This window comes from Camelus bactrianus, chromosome 2 (genome assembly GCF_048773025.1).
Source record: "Camelus bactrianus isolate YW-2024 breed Bactrian camel chromosome 2, ASM4877302v1, whole genome shotgun sequence".
In the NCBI taxonomy this organism is placed as follows: domain Eukaryota; kingdom Metazoa; phylum Chordata; class Mammalia; order Artiodactyla; family Camelidae; genus Camelus; species Camelus bactrianus.
Window position 1 is genome coordinate 130,642,625 of NC_133540.1, and position 27,560 is coordinate 130,670,184.

Below are 27,560 nucleotides of genomic sequence, written 5' to 3' on the forward strand. Positions count from 1 at the left end.
GCTGCCTGCCAGACTCTTTGGTTCCAGCTTTATGTGCATCATTTCAGTTTATTCTTTCAATGACTCTTTAAGGTGTGTCATTCTATTCCCACTGTCTTACAGAGGAGGAGACCAAGGTGCAAGGAGGGCAAGGTAACTTGCAGCGGAGACCTGAACCTACACCCAAATCCTTGTCCCTCTCCCGAGCCACACTTCTGCCAGGGAAGCACCATTCATCAGGGACCTGTTAGCTGGCAGCCCCAGCTGAGTGTGCATGGGGGACGACAGAATCAGGGCCCTTTTGCAGAAGTCTCACCTCTCACTCTTGCTGAAACGGTCTTTTTTCAGGGTCCAGCATAGCACCCTAGGAATGCCTGGATGCTAACACCAAGGACAGAGTCCACCTGTCTCTGCAGTGCATCAGTGGTTCTGGTGATGGCCATGGTCTTAATCATCATTGTGTCATCACATCACCTTCGAATTGTTGGAGAAATTGTACTTCTGGGGACTGTGCTCAGTCAGGGAAGGTAAACTCCCCTACTCCTCCTCCAACCACTCTCTGGCTCTGTGACTCGGTGGGCACAGCTGCCACCACCCTGTTGCTCTATGGGACTCAGTCCTGCCCAGTGAACGGGCCACACCATCCCCTGCCAGATGGGGTGGGTGAAGGGCTGACTGCAGCCAGAGCAGAACATCCAGGGACACCAGTCATTCCCTAGATCACATTCCCGGAAAAGGTAAGAGCATTTTTGTCAAAGTCGTGTGCTCACACGGCAATCGTTAGGACTATGGAAAGATACTGGAGGAAGCACTAGGACGGCAGGATGCCCACACATAGAAAAGGATGTACCAGCGGGTGCACTTTGTGTTAATCCTCCATCAGCCAGGGCTGCAGGCCCCACCCACTCCCAGGCTTATCCCTCCCCGAGAGAACGCAGGGCTTCTGAGCTGAGGCCAACTTTAGGGAGTGCCAGTGAGGATAGGTGCAAGTAACAAAAAACCCGACAGACAGCAGGGGTCTGTCAGCAAACTCCAGCTCCAGGGCCAGATCCCACCCGCTGCCTGTTTGGGTAAATGAAGTTTTATTGGCACAGCCATGCCCACTCCTTTATATAGCACTTGTGTCTGCTTTCATGCTCCAGTGGCAGAGTTGAGTGGTTGCAAAAGAGAACTTATGGTCCACAAAACCTAAAATGTTTTCTACCTTGCCCTCTACAGAAACTGTTTGCCCACCCTTTGCTTAAAGAACAATCACGATTATCTCCCATAACAAGGAGTCCAGAGAAGAAAGCTCAGGATCAGACAGCAGCTCAGCAGTGTATCTGAAGACCCAGCCTCCCTCTGTCTCTTTCCTTGGCACACAGGTCTCTCATTCTTGGGCTGCTTGCTTCATGGTCACAAACTGGCTGCCGCAGCTCCAAGCTTGACTTTCTCCCACAACCACATCTAAGCAAGAAGAAAGGCAGACCTCCTCCTCATCTCATAAGGGATGAGAATCCTGCCAGGGCTATCAGGCAGCGGACCCTACCTCTCATTGTGAGGACCAGGGGTCAGCAAACGTTTTCTGTAAAGGGCCAGATAGTCAATATGGCCATCTATGGTCTCTGCAGTATATTCTTTTTGAGTATGTTTTTTTTTTAACAACTTTTCAAAAATGTAAAAACCACTCTTAACTCATGGACGTAGTTTGCCCACACCTGATCTAGAGCTGTTCACACGCCCACCTCCACACCGCTGCCCCGCAAAGGTGGGGGCGTTCGCCACGCTTGGCTTAGACCAAATCACCCAAGACGGAGGTTCCAGAAGCACCTGCCCAGACACGTAGGCGGCCCTGAGGCTGTCAGGGAGACAGTTCAATCACTTCCTGCCCCAGCGGGAAGAACTGGCTGCTGGTTCTTCCCTACCGAGAGGAGAGCGGGCCACAGCTGCACCCTCCGTAGAACGGGGTCCCCTGCTCCCCGCCTGGTGGAGCGCCAGCGGAGAGGAGGACGTCCTGATATGCGGTCTTCTGGACTCGTTATCAACAACCAGGCTTAAAGCGCCCTCTTGTGCCTTAAAGGCGGACGAGGAACTAAAAGCGGGGTAGAAGCCGGCGGATTCTCTCCCAAGATCCGAAAAGCTGTTCGAGGAAACATGTCAGACATGAGCTCCCGCCGCGTTACCGGCGCCTCCCCAGGCCCTGCAATGGTCGGGGGTCGTGGGGGCAGCACACGTGGTCATGCAGCCCACGTGGTGAGGCCCGGGGTGGGGGGAGAGAGAGGCAAAGCCCGGCCCTCCCAAGGCTGACAGTGGGATCAGGGAGAGACAAGCACAAAAGATAAAAAAAAAAAAAAAGGAAAAAAAAAAAAAAAGCCAACAACTAAGCTAACAACTACGCAAGTAGTGGCAAAGGGGCCAAGGTGAAGCACAATATGGGTCTGTTCAGACGGAGGACCCGAGCGCGAGCAAGAGACTGATCCTCCCCACGGAACGGGGCGGGGGGCGGGGACCACTGCAAAGATCCTGGGGAGCAGGAGAGTTTGGAGTCTCCAAGGATGGGGGGATGTGTGTGGAGACGCACGTGGCTGCAGCCGGGCAGCTGGGCATGCCTGCGGGGGTGGCAGAGGGGGAGCGGGGGCCGAGGAAGGGACTGGCATGAGAAGGTGAAGCCGAAGATCCCCATCCAGCACGGTTAGGAGTTTGTACCTCCTTCTAAAAGCAACGGGAAACCATTGAAGGGCTTTTAGCAGGTGACTTGATTTAAGTGTTTCAGACGATTAGCATACCGTCATCACTGTGACGTTTCATGTGTTATTGATGTGGCTGAAACATCACACCAGAATCACCCTCGCTTTTGGGCATTGAAACATTGCACTCATCCCCCTGTCCCCTCCCCATGCTCCCCTGGGGTCTGCTCTGAGGACTAGCTAATGTCATTCCCCACCAGACCCCACGGAGCGCCCTCCCCGCCAGCTGCCCTGACCAGGTTCCGCCCCAGCCTGATGCCCTCCTCTCAGAGAGCACCCTACAAACACCATTTCCCTCCAAACCTCTTGATAGACAAGGATCGCCCACCTCCCGACCCCCGGGGAATGGGAGGTGGTGACGGCAGGTGGAGGCAAAGTCTTTGTTGAAACCGTACCTAGTTCTCAGCTTCCCTGTGAGAACTCAGAATCTTCCCCGCCCTCCCCTGGGAGAGGGGACAGCCATCTCTGACACATCGAGGGGACCCAAAGGTGTGGAGAGACTAAAATGGAGGCCTCTGCGGACCCACCGCATCTCCCCTGTTTGAACTGCAAGCGCAGGTGAGGACTCAGACGGAAAGGCACCAGCGCCCCCTGCTGTTCGTGCTCTTTCACTGCAAGGCTCGCAATCACAGTCCCGCCCAAGAACCAGTTTCCAACGGTTTCCGCTCTTCACAATTGGAGACCAAGTGTAGCAATTTATAACCGAGCCAAAAGGGAAACATTATGTCAGTTGATGGATTTTTCTGCACACACATCCTCAAGCAATTTTTTGACAGATATTTTTACTGAATTGACTTTCTTTTTAAGATGACATGTCTAATAGGAAAGGCAATGAGTTTTTAAAAGGCATAATTCAAATGCTACAACTTCCTCGGAATGCGGGCATGATCAAAGTTCCTTTCCCTCTGTTAGGGTAGTGATGCTTATCTAATGAGGTCAGCGCGGAGCTGAGACTTCACAGGCAGACAGACACTGCAGGTGCTTGGTTACCTGGAAGTCACAGGCAGGCAGGAGTAGTAATTACTCCAACGGGACTTCATCACTGATGTTGGCGCGGGGAGACAAAGGAATCTAATCTGACATTTAGTCACGGAGGACTAGGCAGATGCTGGTGGGGTTTGGCACAGGAGGTCATAAAAGGGCTTGTGGAAGGGACATCTTTTCTAATGCACACTCAGACGCCGTGGGGCTGGTTGTGACCCTGCGTGTCAACTCCAAAGTTCTCGCCCCTCCATTCAGCCTCACCAAGAGCCCATGGTAATGGAGAAAACTCTAATTCAAAAAGATACATGCACCGCAGTGCTCACAGCAGCACTATTTACAACAGCCAAGACAAGGAAGCAACCTAAATGTCCATTGACAGATGACTGGATACAGAAGTTGTGGTATATTTATACAATGGAATATTGCTCAATGATAAAAAGAAAGAAAGAAAAGAATAAAATAATGCCATTTACAGAAACATGAATGGACCTAGAGATTATCATACTAAGTGAAGTAAGTCAGAGAAAGACAAATAGCATGTGATACCACTTACATGCAGAATCTTAAAAAATTACACAAATGAACTTATTTACAAAAGAGAAATGGACTCACAGACATAGAAAACAAATTTTTGGTTACCAAAGGGGAAAGTTGGGGGGAGGGGATAAGTCAGGAGTTTGGGATTAACATATACACACTACTATACCTAAAATAGATTAAAAAAAACAATGTCCTACTGTATAGCACAGGGAACTATGTTCAACTTCTTGTAATAACCTGTAATGGAAAAGAATCTGAAAAAAATTATATATACATATATATATATATATATCACTTTGTTGTACACCTGAAACTAACACATTGTGAATTAGCTATACTTCAATTTTTTAAAAGTATTTGAAATTGTTGAATAGATTTTGGAGCGTTAGAACTAGAAGGTATATAAAATATATCATATAATCTAGCTGGATCATTGATTATGATATATTTTACCTAGAAAACATATAAATCACAATGCAGATTTTAATAATTAACTATCTGTGCTAGAAAGAAATGGCCAGTATATCACCAAACCTAACATTCCATCATGCATCTGTATAAATTACTGAGTATCTCCAGGAATGGAAGTTTTAATAAATTATGTTCAAGGACACCATGCAGGTATTCTTATAGGAAATAAAAGCATTTAAGATAAATGAAAAAGACAGTCACAGTACCCAAAAATCACGAGTTCAAATCCTGCCTTGATGGGGGTCAGGGATAAATGACCTCAAGCTGCCAAATGCGCAGGCTCCTCCCAGGTCAAGTTGTAACACATAGGAACAGGTAGGATTTTGCTGTCAACTGGAATGCCCAGAGCATCAGTCTCCACAGTGAGGACCCACATCAGAAGGCAAATCCAGGTCGGGTTTCCCGCTGAACATGGAATCATCCCTGGGGAGTCAGTTGGAGGTGATGTTTACAGCTAACGACATAGAGCTGCCCCACCTCAGGGATCCACCTTCCTGGAAGACCGCAGGGCAGTGGCCTTAACACCCTCCTCCCAGCAGTGGTGCGTGAATATTGCAAATTTACCTTCCGTGACGACTCTGAGTTTGTCTTCCTTACACTGACGTTCTTTTCTCTTTCTTTCAAATGTTTTTATTATGAAATAGCTCATGCATATAAAAAAGCACAGAAGGAAACATAATGACTACTTTTATACCCGTCACTTTGTCAAAGGCATAAACATGTCAGACACAGAACGCATTCAGCTTAGTCTCCACTCTGGTCCTGCCCCTCCCTCCCAGCCCGCAGGTCACCCCTGTGCTGAACTTGGGGTGCACCCTTTCCTCATATATTTTGATCATTTTACTGCATGTATATGTATCCTCTAAGTATCAAGAATTGTTTTGCCTGTTTTTAAACATTATATTAATAGTATCATACCAATCATACCTTTATGCTACTGAATTTTTTTATTGACATATAGTTGATTTACAATATTGTGTTAGTTTCAGGTGTACAGCAAAGTGATTCAGTTATACACATATATACTTTTATATTGTTTTTCATCATAGGTTATTACAAGATATTGAATATGGTTCGCTCTGCTATACAGTAGGTCCTTGTTGTTTATCTTATATATAGTAGTGTGTATATGTTAATCCCAAACTCCTAATTAATCCGTGCCCCTCCCTTTCCCCTTTGGTAGCCATAACTTACTTTTCTATGTCTGTGAGTCTCTTTTTTGTTTTGTAACTAAATTTCTGTCATTTTTTTTAGATTCCACATATAAGTGATATCATATATTTATCTTTCACTTAGTATGATAATCTGTAGGTCCATCCATGTTGCTCCAAATGGCATTATTTCATTCTTCTTTATGGCTAATGATCCATTGTGTATACATATACACCACGTCTTCTTTATCCAGTTATCTGCCAATGGACATTTAGGTCACTTCCATGTCTTGGCTACTGTAAATAGTGCTGCTATGAACATCAGGGCGCATGTATCTTTTGGAATTAGAGTTTTCTCTCAATATATGCCCAGGAGTGGGATTGCTGGATAATAGGGTAACTCTATTTTTAGTTTTTTAAGGAATCTCCATACTGTTTTCCATAGTGTCTGCATCAAATTATCTTCTCACCAACAGTGTAGGAGGGTTCCCTTTTCTCCACACCCTCTCCAGCATTTATTGTTTGTGGACTTTTTAACGATGGTCTTTCTGACAGGTGTGAGGTGATACTTCATTGTGGTTTCAACTTGTGTTTCTCTAATAATTATATGCTACTTACTTCTTAATTAGACATTATCTTGGGGACTTACACATGCTGACACATGTTGTTCTGGCCCATCCATTCTTCACTCCTGTGTGGTCTTCCATGTAAGGATAGTCCATAATTTATCTATTCCTACTCCTAACTGATGTTTTCCCAATTACAAGCCCTGCTACAGTAGACATTTCTGAGCGTGTCTCCTTACACATGTGGGGAGGGGATCTCTGGACACACACAAGGAGCAGCATCGCCAGGTCCTAAGGAATGTGCACCTTCAGCCCGAGTCAATGTTGTCAGTTGTTCTTCGGTCTGGCTTTACCAATTTACTCTCCCACCTCACGTATGTGAGTTCCCTTTCTTATTCATCTTGGCCACCCTTGCCAATCTGATGAACGGGAAATGGTGTCTCATTATAATTTTAAGTTGTACTGCTCTTACTCTAGCCCAGAGATCTTGACACTTGTCTATTGCACACTCCGGTTCCTCTGCTGTGAATTGCATTGGCATTAAGGTAATAAATTCTCCTTGCTGCCTAAGCTGGTTGAGCCCGGATGACTGACTACTTGTGGGTCGGAGCTGCCTGGCTGGAATAACCATCCCTGATGCTGTGGGCTCTTCCTGTTTACGGCCAAGAGATGATCCATCTTTAAGATCACTCCTCAGAAGCCCCGAATCCAGCACGACGGTGCTGACTTTTCTGAGCTCTGATGATGCCCCATGTCCACCCCAAAACACCACCTCTGGACCACTTAATTCTTCCCAGTGTTATTGTGATTCCCTCTATCTCTTTGGCAGGGCCTGAAACCCACAGGCTGAGGCCCTAGGGCTGTACTAATGTGCTTAGAACAGGGGGAAGTTAATAGCAACCAGAACTGGCATTCACATGCAGTCATCTCACACAGGGTCGTTTGTCAATGTGCACAAAGACCCAGCAGAAGATGCTTGTCACGGTGTCATTTATAAGAGCAAAGAACAAGCAAGCAACCACTTAAATATCTCTAAATGTCCAACATCGGGGTCTGACTAAGGAATGATGCCTCCCTCCACGGAATGTCCTTTGAAGCCATCCGGAGTCACGCTGCAGAAGAGAACACAATGTCAGGGAATGTCGTTCAGGAGTCTTAACTCGGGCCCACGGACTCCTGAGGCGAGGCTCCCGGAAGGGAGCTGGCGTCACCTGAGATGGTTAGGTAAGCACCACAGACCCCGGTCCTGCCCACTGGAAGCGGAACTTGTAGCTGGGAAGGCAGGAACTCTAACAAGCTCCCTACATGAGTCTAATGCATACTAAAGTGTGGGAATCAATGCCCTGGAGACCCTAAAATCGTTAAGAAGCATGCTGGTGTGTTCAGAGAAAAATAAAGCATGTTACATGCAAATTCAGTATTTATAGAAACGATCTCATTTGTGTGTGTGTCTGTGTGTCTGTCTGTGTGCGTACTAATAGGTACCCTGGTACCAAAAAATCAACAATTACCTCTAGATGGAAATTTCTCAGCCTCAGCACTCCTGACAGTTGGGGCTCGATAATTCTTTGCGGTGGAGGTCAGGTGGTTAGAGACTGTTTAGCAGTTTCTCTGGCCTCTACGCATTCGATGCCAGTAACGCCCCCTAGTGGTAACAATCAAAAATGTCTCCAGATGTTGGCAAAAGTCCCCTGGAAAACAAGACGGCTTCCCTTCAGCCTTGAGAACCACAGCCCTAGATGGAAGGTATGATAGATAATGTTTTACTTTGTTTTTAGTCTGTCTGCCCATTTCTTAGCTTTTTACCTAAAATGAACATAAAGTATTTTAGTCATGTAAAAAAATGGTGTTTCTTAATGCCCCATTGCCTCTGCTGTCAAAAAAATACATGCAGATGATAAGATGTTCATGTTAGAATTTACAGGAAGTAAACTAATTTTATTATGACTTTTAAATAACTAAGAAAAAGTGTATACAAAGCCATTCCAAATGTCAATATTCCTTCAGAGGCTTTAAAATATTTCTAACCTTTGGACAGACATCCTGATTTTAAGTCTAGATCTTAGAGAAGCAATTCTAGATATAAAAATTGCCTTACATATATGGTTGATTTTTGCAGTCACTTATAAAAACAAAAAATTACACTTTAAAACCAACAACAGGAAACTAATTATGGTACTTGATAGACTATAATATAGTATTAAAATGATATTTACAAAGAGTTTATATCAGTGTGGGGGAAAGGTTTATGCCATATTGTTAAGTAAGGGGAAAACGCATACAGAATTCAACATGTTGCATCATCGCTGGCACATATAACAATAACAACATAAAAAGAATCCTATGCACCCATGTGGCTAAAAGAAACACACCAAGATTTTTTTAAAAAAATGACTGTCAAGACCCTTATCTTTAATTTTGTATCTGTATGAGATGATGATGGTCACTAAACTTATTGTGATAATCATTTCATGATGTATGTAGGTCAAACCATCATGCTGTCCACCTTAAGCTTATGCAGTGTTGTACATCAATTAAATCTCAATAAAACTGGAAGAAAAAAATGATGGTCAATTGAACAGTGACATCCTAGGTGATTTTTCTCTCTTTACTGGTCTGAAATGTCCAAATTTTCTAAAATAATCATGTATATGTTTATAGTGAGAGAAAGACAGTAAAATCCATTTTTTTTAAAAACTTAAAAATGATTACAAGTGAAAATGTGCCACAATTTCAGGTGAGAAACATGTCTTTATATTGATCTAGACACAAATTTCCTTCTGAATGATAAAAATATCCTTGTTCAAAAAATTAAACATATTCAGAAAGTACAGTATAAACTATATGTGATTGTAATCACATTTATCAGCTCAGGGAAGGATAAAATGTAAGGGTGATTATACAATGTAGATGGTCAGGAAAGGGTTGAATATCATAACATGAGACGAGAAAATGATGTTTATGAAAAATAAACTGGATATGTTTTTTTTTTCCCAATCTAGGATCACATGCTTCTAAAAGAGAATATCTCACTTAGGAGAGAAAGTAATTTGGGTTTGATTAGAACTAACTAACCAAGGACAGACTTCAGCCACCTCACTGATTTTAATCTGAAGTGTTTACATCCACCCGGGGTGATGGGCCACTCCAGCTCATGGGAAAAACAATTGTCACAGACAAAAGGCAGCCCTTCTCGCCTTTGTATGGCAGTATTTGCCCGACCTCCCGGTTCCCAGGTGGCTCCACTGAATTCTCTCGTGAGCTCCCTGCTCCGTCTTTGATGTGGACACAGATTATATCTTACAATAGACCTCAAAGAGGGAGGCAGCTGCATGCATCCGGTAGAAAATAGAAAAGGGTATGGCCAGGTTGACCACAATTATCCACGGTTCAAAGCCAAAGACAATTTCCTCCAATCCGTTGTCGTACTCAGGGCGGCAGCCGAAGGCGGGTGGGATCCAGAGCTGCAAGAGAAGGAGAGTGGGTCCCAGCAGCCGCCTGGGGCCCCACACCAACCCAGGCACCAATCTGGGCTCGGGGAGACCAGGTCACACCTGTCACAGGGGTCAGCAGTCCCTGCGCCAAGTCCCCCATCAGCCCACGGAGCCCCACTCCTGTACAAACGCTCTACCTGGTTCTCTCCATCCTCGCAGCCCTCACCTTGGTCCAGCCCTTGGTCTCCCCCCGGACTGCTGCAACACCTCCCATGTCCCCCCTACTCCAGTGAGCACCTTCACTCCACCCCCATGTGGCTGCAGGGGTGGTCTTTATAAAGCACACGTCTGACCTGTCACTCCTCTGCTGGTCACTCACCAGGGCTCCAGTTGCCTTCAGGAGAAAGTCCAAATTCCCTCAGTGACCAGACCCCCGTCCACGTCCCTCATCACGCCCTTCACCCTGGCCTCCCCAGGCTGCGCTCAGCCCCTAAGTGTGCCTTTCTCTCCCCAGTCTTCAGGGCTTTGCTCCCGCTTGTTCCTCTATCAGGGTTCCCTGTCTTCCTTTTGCTAAGTACTACTTTCTTCCAAGTCCTGAGACACCTCCCCTTCCAAGAAGCTCTCCTTGATCTAAGCAGGCAGAGGGGGATCTCCCTCTGTGTTCCCACAGCCCCCAGCGTTTTCCTCCAGTGGAGGTCCCCCGTTTCCCATGCCCACCTTTACATACCAGCACAGGTGCTTGGAGAGCCCCATCACGTGGGTCTGGGCTGGTGAGTTCTGTGGTCTTTTCTCTGGCTTGTCTTGGCTTAGAGAGGCAGCTCAGGCCCTGCCCACATCCCCCGAATCAGGGGGAGAAGCACATGCCTTGGAGCCAGCCCTGGGTTCATGCCACTGATAGACTGTAATTGAACCTCTCCAAGCCTCAGTTTCCTCATCTGTAAGATGGGGATACTGACACCTGTCTCAGAGGGCTCAGATGAGAATAAAATGGCAACTACGTTTGCAAAACATAAAGCAATAACCTATTATTTTTGTTGCTCATGGAACCTACTCATTGGTCCTGTCCCAGCTCCTCCTTCCCCACTCCTCTTAAACTTCCGGGCTTCGAGGCCGGCCTCTCTGTCACACTGACACTTCTGCAACTTGCTTCAGCCCCACGCTGCGGCAGGCAGCCTCTCAGATGACCCCCAGTGGTCCCACCTCCTGGGAATCATGTCCTGTGGAGCCTCCTCCCCTCGAGTTGGGCTGAACCTAGCAACTCACTTCTAACCAACAGAGCATGACAAGAGTCCCATGGCACCTCTGAGATGTGGCTACAGAAGGGCTCCGGAGTCCTTCTCACTCATTCCATCTCTCAAGGGAGGAAGCAGCTGCCACTCTGTGAGCTGTCCCGTGGAGATTCCACGTGGCCAGGAACTGAGGGAGGTCTCAGGCCCGCAGCCAGCAGGGAACTCAAACCCTTGGCCCAACAACCCACTGGGAACTGAATCCTGCCAACAGCTGCATAAGCAGATTTGAAAACAGATCCCCTCCCCCTCAACTGTCAAGCCATACTTGGATTCCTGACCCAGAGAAACCGTGAAATGATAAATGTCTGTTGTTTTAAGTTGCTGTGTTTGGGGGTCATTTCTTACACAGCAAGAGGTAACTGATACACGTGGCTATCATTGACATCTCCATACAGAACCTTCCAAGACTTTTATCTCCAGCCCACAGTGCTCTCTCGGTTCTGCATCCTTAGGGGTCCTCCTACAACGCCAGCTGCTCCTTCTTGCTCTCCTTGGCTAGCTCCCCCTCATTTGCTCAGTCTCTCAAGGTTGGCTGGTCCCTGCGCTCATTCATTCCCGAGTCCTCTCCCTCCCTATACCCATGACCCCTGATGATCTCACGTGGTCCTGGTTGTAAATACCAGCTATCAACCTGTGACTTCCAGATCCAAATCACTAGCCTGGAGAATTCCAGACTCCTACAGCCCACAGGCTACTTGGTGGTCTAAAACACATCTCAGACTCAACGTTCCTTCCCCACTTCCCCCTATCTCATCAGCAACATCTTCCTCCCACTCACTCAGTGAAAACTCTATGCATCATCCTGGCCTTCCCACTTACTCTCAGAACCATCCACCTGCCATCCCATCCATCTGCAAGTCTTGACGACCGCACCTCCAAAATGACATCCTCAACCCACCCATCACTCTCTGCTCCACCTGTGCAGGCCACCACTCCCTCTCTCACCTGGACTGATGCAGCGGCCCATGCTTACACTCAACTCCACCGTCTATTCACCACTCAGAGCCAGATTGATTTCTTCTGTAAATAAGATCGTGTCCCTTCCCTGGTTAAACAGCTACAGTCTTCACTTAAAATAAAATCTTCCCCTACAGGGGGCAGCCCTCTGTGAGCTGATCCCTTCCCACTCCCAACCCACCCCCAGGATCATCTCCCACCCACCCAGCCCAGTCACATGCCTTTCCCCTCTTCTCAAAGGAGGCAAGCTCATCTCACCTGCAGTTTTGCACCGGCTGCCCCCTCTGCCTGGAGCACTCGCAGCCCCTCCTGCCATCCAGCCCTGGGCTCTAATGTGACCCCTGAAGAGCCTTTCCCACCAGCTCAACCTTCTGATCTACAGGGGCCCCCCAAGCACTGTCTGCACACCCTCCTTTCCTAGGTGCCTGCAGGACACGAGTCACTCCGGGAAGTCTCTCTTGTCTGTTTATTGCCATCTGGTTTGTCAGCCCCACAGGAGGAAGACCAGAGATCAGTCGCACTCCCACCACTCACACCAGTGCCTGGCCCTCAGTAGGCACGCGGTGGCGGCTGTATTTTCAGAAAAGGAGAGAGGGAGGGAAAACGGGAAGGAAGGAAGAAGAAAGTGTGCACCTCTTTCCTGAAATCCAGACCTTTCCATCTGCTGTTACGTTGACTGTAATTCTTGCTATTCATCCCCTTGGGAGAGGGCCCATCTGTGTCCCTTTCCCTTGAACCTGGATGGACACTGTCACTGCGTGACCCATAAAAATGGCAGAAATTGTGCCATTTCCACACCCAAGCCTTAAGAGACGGGCACGTCCAATCCCTTGGAAGCTTGGCTCTGGGGCCCTGAGCCACCAGCTGAGAAGTCCGCCTGCCCCGAGACCCCCAGGCTGGAGCAGACACTGCAGCTGAGCGTCCCGGCCGAGGGCAGCCTTCCAGTCTCCCCAGCCCGAGGCACCAGCTCTTGGACTTTCCAACCCAGCCAGCCCCTCCACCAGCTTCAGTCACTGCCACGAGGGACAGAACTGTCCAGCCAAGCCCTGCCGGAATTCCGAACCCACAAGGTCATGACACTTAGTAAAATGGTTGCTATTTTTGTCATCCATTTGGGGTCGCTGGTTACACGGCAAGAGAAAACCAAAAAAAAAAAAAAAATCTGCCTGTTGGTTATGTCCTTTCGGATGTCTTCGAGACACCACTGAATGTCCCTCCCACCTGCGCCCCCTCTCAAGCCTGCTCCCCCTCCAAGGCCCCCAATCTCCGTAAGTGGCATCCCCATCTACCCAGGAACTCGAGTCAGAATCTGCAGGTCACCTTTGGCATCCCTGTCCCTTCCCACGCTACACCGTGGATGGACCTGGCGGTCCTCATGCTGCGTGAGATAAATCCTGCATGATTCCACTTAGATGAGGGACCTAGAGAGTCAGACTCACAGAGAAAAAGAGGAGAATGGCGTTCGCCAGGGGCTGCGGTGGAGGGAAGGGAGAGCTGCTTTGTGAGTACAAGGTTTCAGTCTCTCAAGGTGAAGAAAATTTTAGAGGTTGGTGGTGGTAATAGTTGCGCAATCGTGTGAATGTTATGTGTTTCCTACCACAACTAAATTAATTTAATTTAAAAGGAAAAAAACCCATGAATCAGATCCTGTCACTCCTGGCATAAAATTCTTCCATGGTTTTCTGTTGTGTTTAGGGTTAAGTCCAGGTTAATGGCTGTGGCTTACGAGGCCCTGTGTGGTCTGCCCTGATGCCTCTCACGCCTCTGTCCCCTGCTCTCTGAATTCTAGCCACGTGGGTTGCTTTCCAGGACCTTGGGCACATCCAGCAAGCCCTGCCCTGCCCTGCATCCATGCGGTCCCCATGCCCCTGGCTCTGCCCAGACTGCCCCCACACCACCAGCCACCCTCCCTCCAGAGGAGGCCTTCCTGACCCCCGAGGTCCCCACAGCACCGAACCTCCTCCATCATCACATCCACCTCTCTTTACTGTCCACTCCGCAGCTGCCTATTTCCCCACGTGGACATGCACACCAGCCCCTCCAGCTGCAGCCTCCGTGCCAGCCCCCAGGTCCTGGAGAACAGTCGCTGCCCCTGCCACATGCCTCTGGGACAATAGAGAGCCAACCGTGGAGTTTCAAAGTGCTGCCCATGGGGTTGGCTCGGGTCATCCTAAGACATCAGCCTGCAATGATTTCCACCCTCTGGCTCACTCCTCAGTGAACGGAGGCAGTGCCTGGGGCCACCAGGGATGGAGCCCAAAGATGAAGGGACAACACGCAGCCTCCTCCTGGGTCCAGAGCCCTGAACCCAGCCTTCGGGTCCCAGCAGACCATCAATCAATCAGCACTTGTTTCCAGTACTGCAGGCGGTGCTGTCCTAGCTCAAGCTGGTCCAAAAGAGCAAGCCAAGCACGCCACCTGGTGGTGCAGCAAAGATGCAGCTCAGAGAACGAGGCTTTTCTGAACTCACTGAAAAGACAGATCTTCATACCTCGCGGTGTGTGAAAAACAATAAGCTTTAGGGGCATTCTAGAACCAGCTCGGACTTTATAAGAATCTGAGCTGATACCCGACCCCCTCCGGGATATAAGCCCCTCAGTACGTGCAGCCCCGCCCTAGTCACTGACCTCCGTCTCTCTCTTGTTTCCCTGTTTGACTCCTTTGTTCACTGCTGTGCCCACAATGGTCCTAGCATACAGCAGGTGCTCCATAAATGTCTTTAAGATGGAAGAAGGGGGCCCACTGGAGCCAAACTCTTCTGGGACCCCTTCTCCCTTCAGAGCTCCTCATACCTGTCTGCTGACCTGGAGGGGGACCGAGGTCCCAGTGACCCAAAGCAAGAATTGGATTTGATTGGCAGACACATAGCTATTTCGGCTTCAGATGCCCCCCACCCCCGATGTCGTGACTGTAGGATGATATCAAAAGCTGCAGCCCCTGGGCATGTGCCGACTGAAATGGGAGAGGGGAGGTAAAAGCCAGTGAGTTCGTGGGGAAACAGAGCAGCCCTGATGAGACGGAGGTGGGTAGCAGAGAGGTGACCGTGATAATCGGCCAGCTCTGTGAGCGGGGCATCCCCACAGTCACTGCAGAGGCCTGTGTGGTGCCAAAGGCTGGGTCCCCCTCCCTCTTACCAAGCCCTGTCATCCCTCTCTGTCCTTCTGGAACAAACCCAACCACACACAAAGCTTTCTATTTCTCTACCTTTTCTCCATCCCCGCCGCCACTGTCTGGTGTGAGTTCGTTCCCATCATTTCCTCTCTGGGCGGCTGCAGGGCTTCTGTTCCGGGTTCCCTGACTTTGGTCTTAGTTCTCTCCATCCTTTCCACATGCTGCTGCCAAGGGATCATCCCAAAACACAAATTCCAGAGGGTCCTCTACTGTCCTCACCATGAAGACCAGACTCAGTCAGGCTTACCAAGCTCTGCTCAAGCCGGACCTGCCATCCTATCCCCGCTCTGCCGCTCTGCTTCACATGTACGGGATTCGCGCTAAGCTCCTGATGCTCGCCCGACAGGCCTCAGTGTCCTTTGCCTCTGTGTCTTTGCACACCATGTGCCCTCTGCCCCAAACTGCCCCAAGGCTTGTCCTGGCCTTGACCACGGTTGGTAAACTTCCCACCATTCCTTGAGGCTGAGGCAGACGGTGCTGAGACCGTTCATTTTCTCCCTTGTTACTTTCCATCTTAGAGTCTAGAAAGCAAACCATCCATTTCTCCATCCTCCCTTGTAGTCAGGGGTGGTCACATCACAGACACTGCCTAGCACTAGTCCTTCCCTCCTTCTTGTCTTGAACCAAGATGCAATGCCTGGTGCCACTGCAGCCATCCTATGACCATGTGGCAGTGTGCACCACATCAACCAAGGTCGAGGGCAAAGGTGAACAGTGCCTGGATCCTTTATGATAGGGTTCAGCTGCCAGGCCAACCCTGAGCAGCCTACCTCCAGAATTCTTGTCTTTAAGACTGAGGACACTGCGGGTCAAGCTTTCTATAATTTGCAGCCAAAAGCACTCCAAATTGAGACAGTGTCTCACTTCAAGCATTCCCTACTCATTGAAATTCATCCTGAAGCCGTGCTCCCATGACACCTTGCACATGACCCTGTCCCAGCACTGGCCACACTCACTGCATTATATTTTTTCCTTGTTTTCCTCTCCCACTAACGCTGTGACCTTTTTGAGGAAAAAGATTGAGCCCTCCCACTTTTCATTCTTAGTTCCCAGCCCAGCCTCTGGCACACAGCAAATACTCGGTAAACGGATTTGCAGAATATGAGCCTAGGTTCCTATTTTCTCCTTACACTTAAATGATTTTGATTACAAGCTGCCTCGATTCCTTATTTGAAAAAGGCAAAGAAAATAGCTTAATTGATTTTTTTTAAATAAAGAAATAACTTGAGGCAGATTACCGAAATATTGCAGAGGAACAAAAAGGCCGCAATATTCCTTAAGACTCTTCTCTGGGCGTTGCCCTGCAGGAAATGGGGACAGAGGGCCGGGGCCGGGACCCCTTCGCAGCTTCTCTCCTCTTCCTCTTTGCTGCCAACCTCACTCAGACACATATTTCCATTGGCCACAGGTGGCAGCTCGCTGCCCTGGGGAGCCCCGGCCCCAGCCGCAGGTCCGCTCTTGGGGCAGGAAGAAGCAAAGGGCGTGGTATCGCCGTTGCAGACCGTGACCACCCGCAGGGTTCTGATGTCCTCGGAGAGCTTCTCGGGCTCTCGGTGGACGGACTCAATGATGAAGAGGTTCTGGATGTACTTCTCGAGCACCACCAGGATGGAGTAGGGCAGGTTGTACCAGGTGTACGGGGGGCGGGACTCCGCACAGAGGATGGCCAAGATGGAGCCCCAGGAGATGAGCCAGGAGCCGGAGGCAGTGCCCACCAGCAGGTCCGCGTCCAGTTTGCGGGCTGGGTTTTTGGACTCATCCAGGGACTGCTCATCTACCCTATAGATCCAGATCCCAACCAGCCCTGCCGCTGCCATGAGCATCAGCAAGACGATGGCGTAGAGGTAGAACATGATGAGGGCCGACTCGCTCTTGGTTTTGGAGCGCCCGATCCGAATCAGATACACCACCACCACCCCAATCGTGGTGGCCAGCGCCGTCAGGCCCAGGGCCGAGCCTGGCGTGACCCCGTGAAACCGGAACCGCATCTCCTGGTGCTGGTGACTGTCCACTTTGCGCCCGACGTTCTTCCACAGGACGTAGAGCATTGTGGAGGCCAGGATCTGGTACTCTATGTTGAAAGGGTAGAGGTAGTAGATCCCCTGCGAGATGGCAGAGCAGAGTGCTGGGGGCGTGCAGTTACACGGAGGCGTGTGGTCATCTAAGACTAGGGGACAGAGGCAGATCGCAAGGGAGGGCGATTAGCATGTTCAGTGGCCACACGGCAAACCACAAAGAAATACCCTTCCTGTGGATTCATGCTTGGGTTTGCCTGCTGAGTTAAAAGCTCATGTGTTTCATGGCGTATTATCACATTTAATATTATGGCTAAATTGACAGCCAGGAATACCCCCCAAAGAGGACTAATTACGTGAATTACATCTTATCCAGACATCAGATTATTGCCCAGCCATTGAAAATCGTATTGCAGAAATTTCCTGGACAACATATAAGGATGTTCACAAGATACTGTTGAACAAAAGCAGTTTCCCAAAGAGGATAGAGTATGAATTTGTTCTTCCAAGTAGATACACAGACGATACATAACTTTATGTAGATAGAGAGAGAGGCAGACAGACAGAAAAAAATCTGGACAGGCATAAACTAAAATGTTACCAATGGTTCTCTCTGGGTGGGGAAAATGGCAGGTGATTTTTCTTTGTTTTTTTCAGTAAAAGAAATGTCTAGAATGTCTTTTTTCCCAGCTTTATTGAGATGTAACTGACATACGATGCTGTAAGTTTACGGTGCACAGTGTGTCATTTTCCTCTAGATTTTGCTTTGTTGTATTTCCTAAACCTTCTATATGAATAGGATTTACATGTGTGATTTTTAAGTTATTTTTAAAAAACAACTTTGTGAGGGAAAACGTCCCGTCTTGTCAGCAAAGATTTTCCTCTTGAGAACATCCGAAGCTAGCCAGTGTGGCATGAGCCGGAACCACCTTCCGGAAGACACCTGGCGATGGTGCCAAGGGCCGTTTCATAACTAGGAGGGGAAATTTTGTAAATTAATCATGAAATAAACAACAAAAACCTTAAGGATGATATAAAGTCTCTGGCCTATGATTCCAATCTATTCTGAGGGAAAAGTCAAAAATATAATCAAAGCATTAGGTAAAATTTTGTTGTGCGTGGGGCTTTTTTTGTTTTGTTTTTTGGTTTTTTGTTGTTGTTGTGGGTTTTTGAGAAAGAAAAACACCTTAACAGTTTAGAAAGTGTGAAGTGAATTTTGATATCCCCTTACAATAGAATCGTAGGCAGCCATTAAAAGTTAAAATCAAGTTGTGTTTTAATGACACAAGAAAAGAATCATGTTACAATACAATGGGAAAAAAATAAGAACAAATTTTATATCCAGTATTTTTAAATGCACATCACAACCTGGAACTCAGTTGTGAAATCAACTTAGAGAGAAGCAATCAATATTTTTTAATGGAATTGTAATGGAATAAAATGGGATTGAATGAACAGAATCAAATATAATATAAATTTAAGAGTGTCTCTGATATAGTAAGATTATTATTTCATGACATACACACATGCATATACATGCAGGGATGTGTGCATTTGGGTTGCAGTGTAAAATCTGTTTCTTATTGTAGGTTGTAGAAAAAAAAAACATTGAATATTTGCAGTATAATCTCAACTATAAATGAATAAAAAGTAACTCTCTACCAAAAATCACTAGATGTTAACAGCACTTGACTGCACTCCCGGGTAGGTGACACGGTGGGTTTGTTTCTTTACACTTTGTAAAACAGTGGTTTTAATTTATGATATGATATGCATATACTACTTACAAAATCAGACAAAAGCTCTTTGTGGCAGCATTAATAGCTCTGTGGTAGCGCCTTTGCAGAACACTAAAATGTTCAGTTCCTAAGGAGTTCCCCGCCACTTATGACCCAGTACAATATGATGCAAAAGATAAGGGAAGAAATCAGAGGAAAACGTTCAGATTAACAGAATGTTAGTGCTGATGGACTCCTTTTTTAAATAAATTAATCTCATCTCATCTTTCGCAGAGGTTTCTGAAGCCAGATTGCTAGGATTCAAACCCTGGCTCAATCACCTACTCACTGTGCAACCTTGGGTTACTTACTTAACTTTGTGGCTCAATGGCTTCATCTGTATGATGCAGTCATTGTAGCCTACCTCAGAGTACTGGGGCAGAATTTAATGTCCCAGCCACTCAAAAAAATGCTTAATAAAACTCTATTTTTGTTATTCTTGTCCTTGCTGTTACTGGTTTTGATACCAAGAGAGTGGCCATCCCAAGAGCGGGCTGCCAGCTGGGGTTGGTGAAGACACATCACGTGCACCCCTGCTGTTGTCTTTCCCACCCCACTGGTGAGGAAACGGGTTTAAAGTTCTCTCCGTGACTGCCCTGGCATTGAATAAAGTACAGAGATGCAGTACACGAAAGCTGGAAGGACTCGTGGAAAGTCCATGGTTCAGGTGCCCTCACTTTATGAATGAGAAAAGGAAGGCTCAGAGAGGTCGAATGGTTTCCAAAGGTCACACAGCTTGTACGTGATGGGAACAGGACCCAAACCCGAGACACCCAGTTCTAGTATACTGCTCCTTCCTCTACCCCTCCCCTCCCTGCCTTTTTCTCAACCCCAGTGTCCTAATAGAAAAGTGACAGATCACAAATGCTAAAGAACTTTGAAAGAAAATAAAAAGATTAGCGCTACAGGAACAGGGGGAAATAAAGATGGAAAATGGCCAACCAAGCAGAGTTGAATAAAACCTTCAAATGAACGAAAACCAATTAACCACAACATACCATTAGCCTTGTATGGATTTTTCAAAGCTACACTTTTAATAGAAAGTATTAGTAACAGAGGTTTCATTAAAAACACAAACAGAAACAACCACCCGTCTTCCACGGTTGTAGACAAAGACCTTCGTTTCCACACCAAACTGGACCGTGAGAAACGGCGCTCAAAATGATGGCCCTTGGGTCTGACATGTCCCTGAGTCGTGGGAGAAACCTTTCATTATGCTCAGGGCACCCTACTTAAGGAGGCAGGATGAGAGACTTGGGAGGTTTTGAAAGATTTTCAACAACAGAGGATTGTCTGACTGATGTTGAGCTGGACGGACCCTGAAACCCGTCCCTCCAGCTCTGAACAGCCTGGTCTCTGCAGGTTCCCAGACATTCCCACGTGGCGGCGGGGCCACTGCTACCACTCACCTATGGTTATGTTCCCGAAGCCCAGGGTGATGAGCCGTTCCTTGTGCTCGTTGAGTTGGTGCTTTGACTCATTCAGGACGCTGTTGGCCCACAGAAGCAGGTTGGTGAACACCGAGTGGATCACCCCAAACCTGAAAAACACAAGGATTTATTTCTGGAGCAGCCCTGGGAAGCTCCAAGCCCCTTGGGGTGAGATAGAGACATTAAACACATGCGCGCGCACACACACACACACACACACACACACACACGCCTCCTTCTTAGCCGTGATTGTGGTTTTGTCTGGCATCTCAGGCTCTGGGTGGGTCCCCTCCCTGCCTGCCTGGGAGAAGCAGTTCTCTGGAAACTTCCAAAACCATAGTCTTGGCACTCGACCTTAATCTTGAACTTGCCAGTGTTCAACTCATTGTCTATGGGACAAAAACGTACTGGGTCTTGGAAGCAGGGATACAGGCATGGAAGTTTCCTCAAAGCAGGCTACCAACCCCACCATACCCTAAACCCTTTCTCCCAGAAAGGAAGAGGAGAGAATGATGAAGAAAAGATGAAAGGGCTACACTGAGAATCTGGAGAGTTGGGTACGCCCTTACTGTTGGTTGGCCAACCGCATGATTATTATCCACCCCCTCAGTCTTACCAGTTACTTCTGAAGACACCAAAACAAACCAGAGACACACTATCTGGTCTCCTTGCAGTTAGGCATGGCCATTCTGACCAGTAAGGTGAAATCTGCTGTGAACTACTGAAAAGCTTTTGCTTTCTTGATGAAAGAGGTAAGAATGAGAAAAGCCTATTTACTGTGCTTCTCCCCATTTTTTCCAGCCTTGAACGTAGACATGAAGGCTGGAGTTGCGGCAGCTACCTTGTGACCACAAAGCAACCAGCATGGGCTGAAACCCTCACCCACTGAGGATGGCAGAGTGGAAACATAGAAAGAGCCTGTTCTGTGATGACACCGCGGAGATGCTGAAGTCTGATAGGCTCGGGAGTTAGGCCATAGTCACAAACAGAATAAGTAACCACATTTGGGGTTTGAAAGTTAGCAAGCAACAAGGTTGTTCTAGTCCGACCCCAGGGTTCTGTCCCTCTGTATGTGCCACGCTGCCTCTTGAGGAAGGAGAAAAAGAATGACGTGGAGAGTGGACTCTGGACTGTGGGAAACAGAGACGGGATCTGGGGGGATATGGTTCCAATGAGGTCACTGTCTGTTCCAAACCTCCGAAGTCTCCCCGTGGCTGCCAGCTGAGGACGTGTTCGCATCAGCAGCGTCCAGGGTACTTAACGAAGGGCCTTGCGTGGAGCAGGTGCAGCAAAGGCAGGTGATTTGAGAGACGCATTCCTTGAAACTTGTGTGTAACTGATCGCTTTCCAGTTGGAAAGCAGAGGCCGGAGGCTGCAACCAGGACACGCTTGTCCACCACCTGCCTAAGGGAAAATGGTGCAGCTGGGTACTCAACCCTGACCCTGCCTCTCCTCTGGATTTCAATCCCAGAAGACTCCTCTGGGGCTCCCATGAGCACCCGCAGGCAAAGCCTTTCCTCGTTTGAATTCTAGCTTCCTTTGGCCGCTTCCCAATGTCCAGGCACAAGTGGAGGAGGAAACGGTCACCTGTGGCGGGGGCGGGTCTGAGTTAGGCGCTTACCCGTCTTCTTGCGCCTGGCGCTTGCCCAGTTACTATAGACCGTGGCCAGCCTCCCCCTCGGGCATCGGGGAGGCATTGTATAGAGCCTTTGACAAACGCAGACAATGCTGTTTGCCTCAGGCCAGCTGGCTTTTCTTTTACTTATAATGCACACAGCTCCCCCTTTCTTCTCTTTCCTGCTCCAAACGGAGCTATCTAATCCCAGACCCTCTGCACCCAGGCAGGTGAGACCGCTGCCGCCCACAGCTGCTGCCTGTTCTGCCACGCATGCTCCCCGCGAGCTGGCAGCCTCCTGTGGGTTGGAGCTGGAAGCTGTCCTGCTAACTAAAGGCAGGCATCCCTTCCTCATGCCAGACTGCCTCTCCCCTACTTGGATCCCATAACCCCAGAGCACAATCAAGAGAAGGCTTTCGTGAGACATCGCTGACCTCATCTTTTTGTATCCAGCCCTCCTTTTGGAACTGCTGTTCCTCTAAACTTCACTCTTGAGAAAAGAAAAGGACTCAAACCAGTAAAGGGACTTCCCACATCAGGAGAAAAGTCCCTGTAGGTACTAAAAGCATGGATACTGGAATATTGGCTTGAAAGACCAGAAAGAAAAGAGTAAGTCCAGGAGTGTTGAGTTCTGAAAGCTCCAGGGCCTGGCAGACAACATCAGTGAATGAAGTGGGTGACATTAGGGGGTGGTGGGGACTGTAGCTAACTAAGGGGCCAGACTCTATCTGGAGGGAACAATTCCAACTCTAGCTCTTTGTTGCCAGACACATGTGGGATGGTCAAATCTTCCATTTTCTTTTTTTAAGAAAAGTCTAATTCTAAAACCTAAAGGAGGTAAGTAACTCAAAAATGGTTAACACTTTGCCTGACAATCAAAACAAGCTAAATCAAGCTATAAGCATAGCAGGTTCAAACCACTCACTGTCCAGTTTAGGAAAGAGGCCCAGAGACAAGAAAGTGACTTGTCTCCAGTCACTCAAGAAGCAAGGTCAAGGCAGGACTGTGTCCCAGTCCTTCAGGGTTCCCTCAGATGAAAAGTTCTCATGGGAAATGTCTAGGTACGTGGCTTAGGGCAGCACTGTCCAAAAAAAGATAATGCAAGACACTGATGCAAGCCACATAAGTCATTTTCCGTTTCCTAGTAGCCACAGTAAAAGAATAGCAAAAAGGAACAGGAAAAAACAATTTTAATCATATTTTGTTAAACCCACTATATCTAACATACCACCATGTCAACATAGAATCAATACTAAAACAGTCATCACTGAGATATTTTACATTCTGTTTTTTATTTTAATCTCCAAAACCCGGTGTGTCATGTACACTCATGGCACATCTCAGTGCAAACCAGCCACAGTTCAAGTGCTCCATAGCCACGTGTGGCTGGCGGCTGCTATATCGGATAGCACAGACCTAGAAAGCAAGCCGAAGACCCTTTTCTGCATAGAGGGAAATGGGCCCAAGTGTCCTTGAGGCTCTGATTGAATAGTGACTAAAGCAAAGAGAAAGACTTCACCCAGCAAACCCCGCTGGCCACCTCAGCTGCTGCGATGCCATGGAAATAGCCGTGGATTTAAAGTCAACATTCAGGTCCCATCCAGTGATGCCCAAGTGAGCTGCCTGACCGTGGACCTTTGCTTCATTCCTCAGTTTCCTCCTCTGCTAAGTGGAATCACGATCATACCTACTGTCTCTAACTGACAGGGTTAGAGAGGTTCTCATGAGTAATACATGTAAAAGAAAATGCGTTATGAACGGGAAAGCCCACAGACTCAGCCAGGAGTTCCTGGGGACGACAGGCTGCCCAATCTGCATTTGTTGAAAACATCTCACCCTTGATGCCAGCAACTCTGCTTGTAGGGGTTTAAGCTAAGAAATTAATCAGAGCTGTCCAAAAATATTGTTCATTGAAAAATGTTCATTAGAGCACAATTTATAACAACAACAAAAGCTTTCAGACAAATTAGATGTCCAACAAGAGGTGTATGGACTGGATGTGTCCCCTCAGAACTTACATGCTGAAGACCCACCCCCAGTGTGACTGTGTCGGGTAGTTAGATAAGCGGGGCACGGGCAGCTAAGGTGCGGGAGGGGGAGCATGGTCCGGAAGATGGCGGTTTGCCTGCTGCGGCATAAAGGGGCTTTACTTCCTCCAAATGAGCGCCAGCAAGCAACCGGTTAGAACCCGAGGGCTGCAACTGCACAGCAGTGACAGGGACCTAACTGGACAGGACCCAGTGCCCTTTGTAATGTAATTAGCATGGCGGTTTAGGCTCCCCCATGGGCTTTCCTATGTGCATCATGGGTCAGAACATGCACAAAACGGGACGAGCATGACCAAGCACTCCAGGGGCAAGAGCTGTCAATCAATCAAGGGACCACCTCTAAGCAAGGGTATAAGAGAAGGGGGCAAACAAAGACCACTGCCACCTGCCCCTGGATCAGCCCGCCTCCTGTTCTTGGAGGGGTACTTGCCCTTTGCTAATAAACCCTTTAAAGTCTTTCGCTACACAATGCTCCCATCTCCCACCTGAATTCTTGTCTTTCCAGTAAGACAAGAACTGGGATCTTTTTCCTTCCCCCTTTGGGGTAACAACTGTACTTAGAGACATTTAGGGTATAAATGGGTATAAAGGTTAAATGAGGTCATAAGGGTGGGGCCCTGATCCAGTAGGACTGGCGTTCTTCTAAGAGGAGGAAGAGACACCAGAGAGCTCTCTCACTCTGCCCAGAGACAGCCTCACCAGAAACCAACCTGCTGGCACTTTGACCTGGAACTTGGAGCCTCTGGAACTGTGAGAAGATAAGTTTTTGTTGTTAAGTCCCCCAGCGTGCGGCCCGAGCTGACTAACACAACAAGGTACCGGTTCCATAAACCACAGCAATGGCAAAATGTGCAACCAGCAAAGATCACGGTGTAGAAAAAGACCAACGAGGGAGATGTTAACAACAAAAGGAAAAGGGAAAACAGAGCAAGAAGAGCAGGACCACAACTGTAAAAAGGAAAAAGAAAAAATATATCTCTAGTCACAAAAAAAGACTGGAAAGAAACAGACCACAATGTAACTAGTTACCGCTGGGTGGCAGCTGTCTCAGCTCTGGCTGCTAGAATAAAACAACAGGTGTTTATTTCTCACAGTTCCAGAGGCTCAAAGTCCAAGATCCAGGTGCACGCAGAGTTGATTTCTGGTGATGCTTCTCTTCGTGGCTGGCAGGCGGCTGCCTGTCACTGTGTCCTCACATGGCCTTTCCTCTGGGTGCTCTCGGAGAGAGAGAGAGCTCTCGTGTCTCTTCCTCTTCTAATCTAAGGGCACTAATGCTATTGTAGGGGCTGCACCCTCATGACCTCATGACCTATCACTTCCCAAAGGCACCACCTAATACCATCACATTGGAGGTTAGGGCTTCAACATACGCATTTAGGGGCAGACACAAACATTCAGTCCATAACAATGGCATTATGGTGATTTTTAAATTCTATTATATCCTTACAAGTTTTATCAGGGGAAAAAAGTACATTTTTTAAAGAATGTCTCTGGAGTAGATGAAGCAAAGCCCATGTCCCAGAACAAAATCAGTAAGTTCTCTCCAAGCTGCGAGAAGAGCCCAGCCTCACTGATGGAAGGAGGGGGAAGCAACACACACATACTCCTCGCTGCCCAGCACATGAAATGGGAGAAACTGGATGGAAATTCCGGGCTGGCCACTTGTACTCTGGAGACCCAGGTAAGTTCCCTAACCTGCTGGAACCCACTGCCACACCATTTAACGCAGAGAAGCATAGTTACCATAGTCACCCTGACAGAGCCCAGATTAAATGTGAGGACAGATGTGGAAGTCTTTGTCCTGCTCTAAGGGACAAGTTAAGCTGCCTTTGCTATATCCTTGGGGCCTGGACTTCATTTGTCCCTGACTTGTCCATTAGACCCCATTTGTCCATTTCTCTCCCCTAGGGGCAGAAGAATTGGCGCCCACATCCTGCCCCTCCTCTGCCAGGAGGCGTGGCTTCTCAAGTTAAGACTGGGGTTGAAGCCCAGGGCAAAGGCTTGGGCCGCACGGGCGAGACCGCAGGCTGCACACTCCCAGGATGATGCTCGGGATACCTCAGCCCATTACCACTGCACATCACCAGGCAGCAGGCTCTGCACACAGCAAGAGCTCAAGAGATGCTTCACTTCTCATTGAAGCTGATCCTTTTTGCATAATAAGTTTGGTGAAAGTTATTTCTAGTTCAATACTCTATTAAAATAGTTCCAGCTGGTGGTTGTATACAATCTTTTAAATATTAGTTTTCATTTCAGATGGTCCTGGGGGAGTTTTCTGTTCCTCATTGACCGTTTCTACCATGAGGCATCTTTCTATAAAGCCAGTACTGATGACTTGCTTCCTCTGTATGTGAGCACACAGAGCTCCTTACACAATAACAATCCTTGCATTTAGGTAACTCACTCCATTATCCTGCAGGTTCTCTTCCTTGATCCTCACAATCATCGAGAGAGAGGTTGGACAGAGGTAATAACAGACCCCACACTTACTTCGTCCCTGTTCCATGCCAGGCACAAGCTTCACACCAATGAGTTCCTTCAGTCCCCAGAGGTTGACAATGCTATTATCCCCATTTTGCAGAGGAGGAAAACCGAGGCTTATAAAGGGGGAGATGTCTAAGAGAGCAGAGTTGACATTCAACCCACATCACTCTACTTCCAGGGCTGTCCTGGAAGAGACGGAAGGCGGAGGGTCCCCTCCCCTGGCCACGACTAAAGGTTTTGCTTGTCAGGATGGAGAGGAGAGTTGGTCCCATATTTAAAACCCAAGCAAGGTGGCAGTGATGAGTTCTGTTCATTCTAAATGAACACAAAATTCAACACAGAAAGCAATTACCCACAAGTTTTACCTTTCCAGTGTTTTGAAAGATTGGATGATATCCTTTGCATGCCCCCAGAGAAAATACACCTAGATGAAAATAAAGGAAGAAAAGAACGATGCATCAGGAGGAAAACCATCACTGTACTTACACACTTGGGATGCTACAAGACTTAAGGGAAGGGTGTAGGACACATCGGGAACGTCAGTGACCTCCAGCCCCCAAAACAGCAGGTCACTATCCTCAGCTCAGCTGGCAGTGCCGTTCCCGGGGGAGACAGCGCTCCAGGGACACTGCTGTGAGAATCAGACGGAGGCCTCCTGTGTCGGAGGAAGTGGTGCTGTGATCGATGCGGGTGTCTGCCATGGGCAGGGTTTGGGGAGGGGCAGCCCACCTGTCACAACCCCTGTTCACCTGTTCATATCACCCATGTTGGGCTTCATTCAAGAAAGACCCACTAAACAGGTACTATGCCAGTGGCCAGAAACCAAATTTCAAGTGCTTTAAATGAAGAACAGAACTGATTCATGATGGGTTTTATTTTTAATTGAAGCAATTTACAATGTTGTGTTAGTTTCTGGTATATA

The 27,560-nt window shown here is 48.0% G+C and overlaps 1 protein-coding gene across 1 annotated transcript in view; it reads right to left on the reverse strand.

Annotated features, from left to right (window-relative positions):
- Positions 1 to 8,386: 8,386 nt before the first annotated feature.
- Positions 8,387 to 27,560, reverse strand: part of OTOP1 (otopetrin 1) — a 37,145-nt gene continuing 17,971 nt past the window's right edge. Inside the window, exons 3-6 of the mRNA XM_074350318.1 lie at positions 27,004 to 27,062; positions 20,471 to 20,601; positions 16,507 to 17,435; positions 8,387 to 9,881 (exon numbers count right to left, since the gene is read on the reverse strand). Coding sequence (XP_074206419.1) covers positions 9,711 to 9,881; positions 16,507 to 17,435; positions 20,471 to 20,601; positions 27,004 to 27,062 — 1,290 coding nt within the window. The 3' untranslated portion in view covers positions 8,387 to 9,710. The remainder of the gene's footprint in view (positions 9,882 to 16,506; positions 17,436 to 20,470; positions 20,602 to 27,003; positions 27,063 to 27,560) is intronic.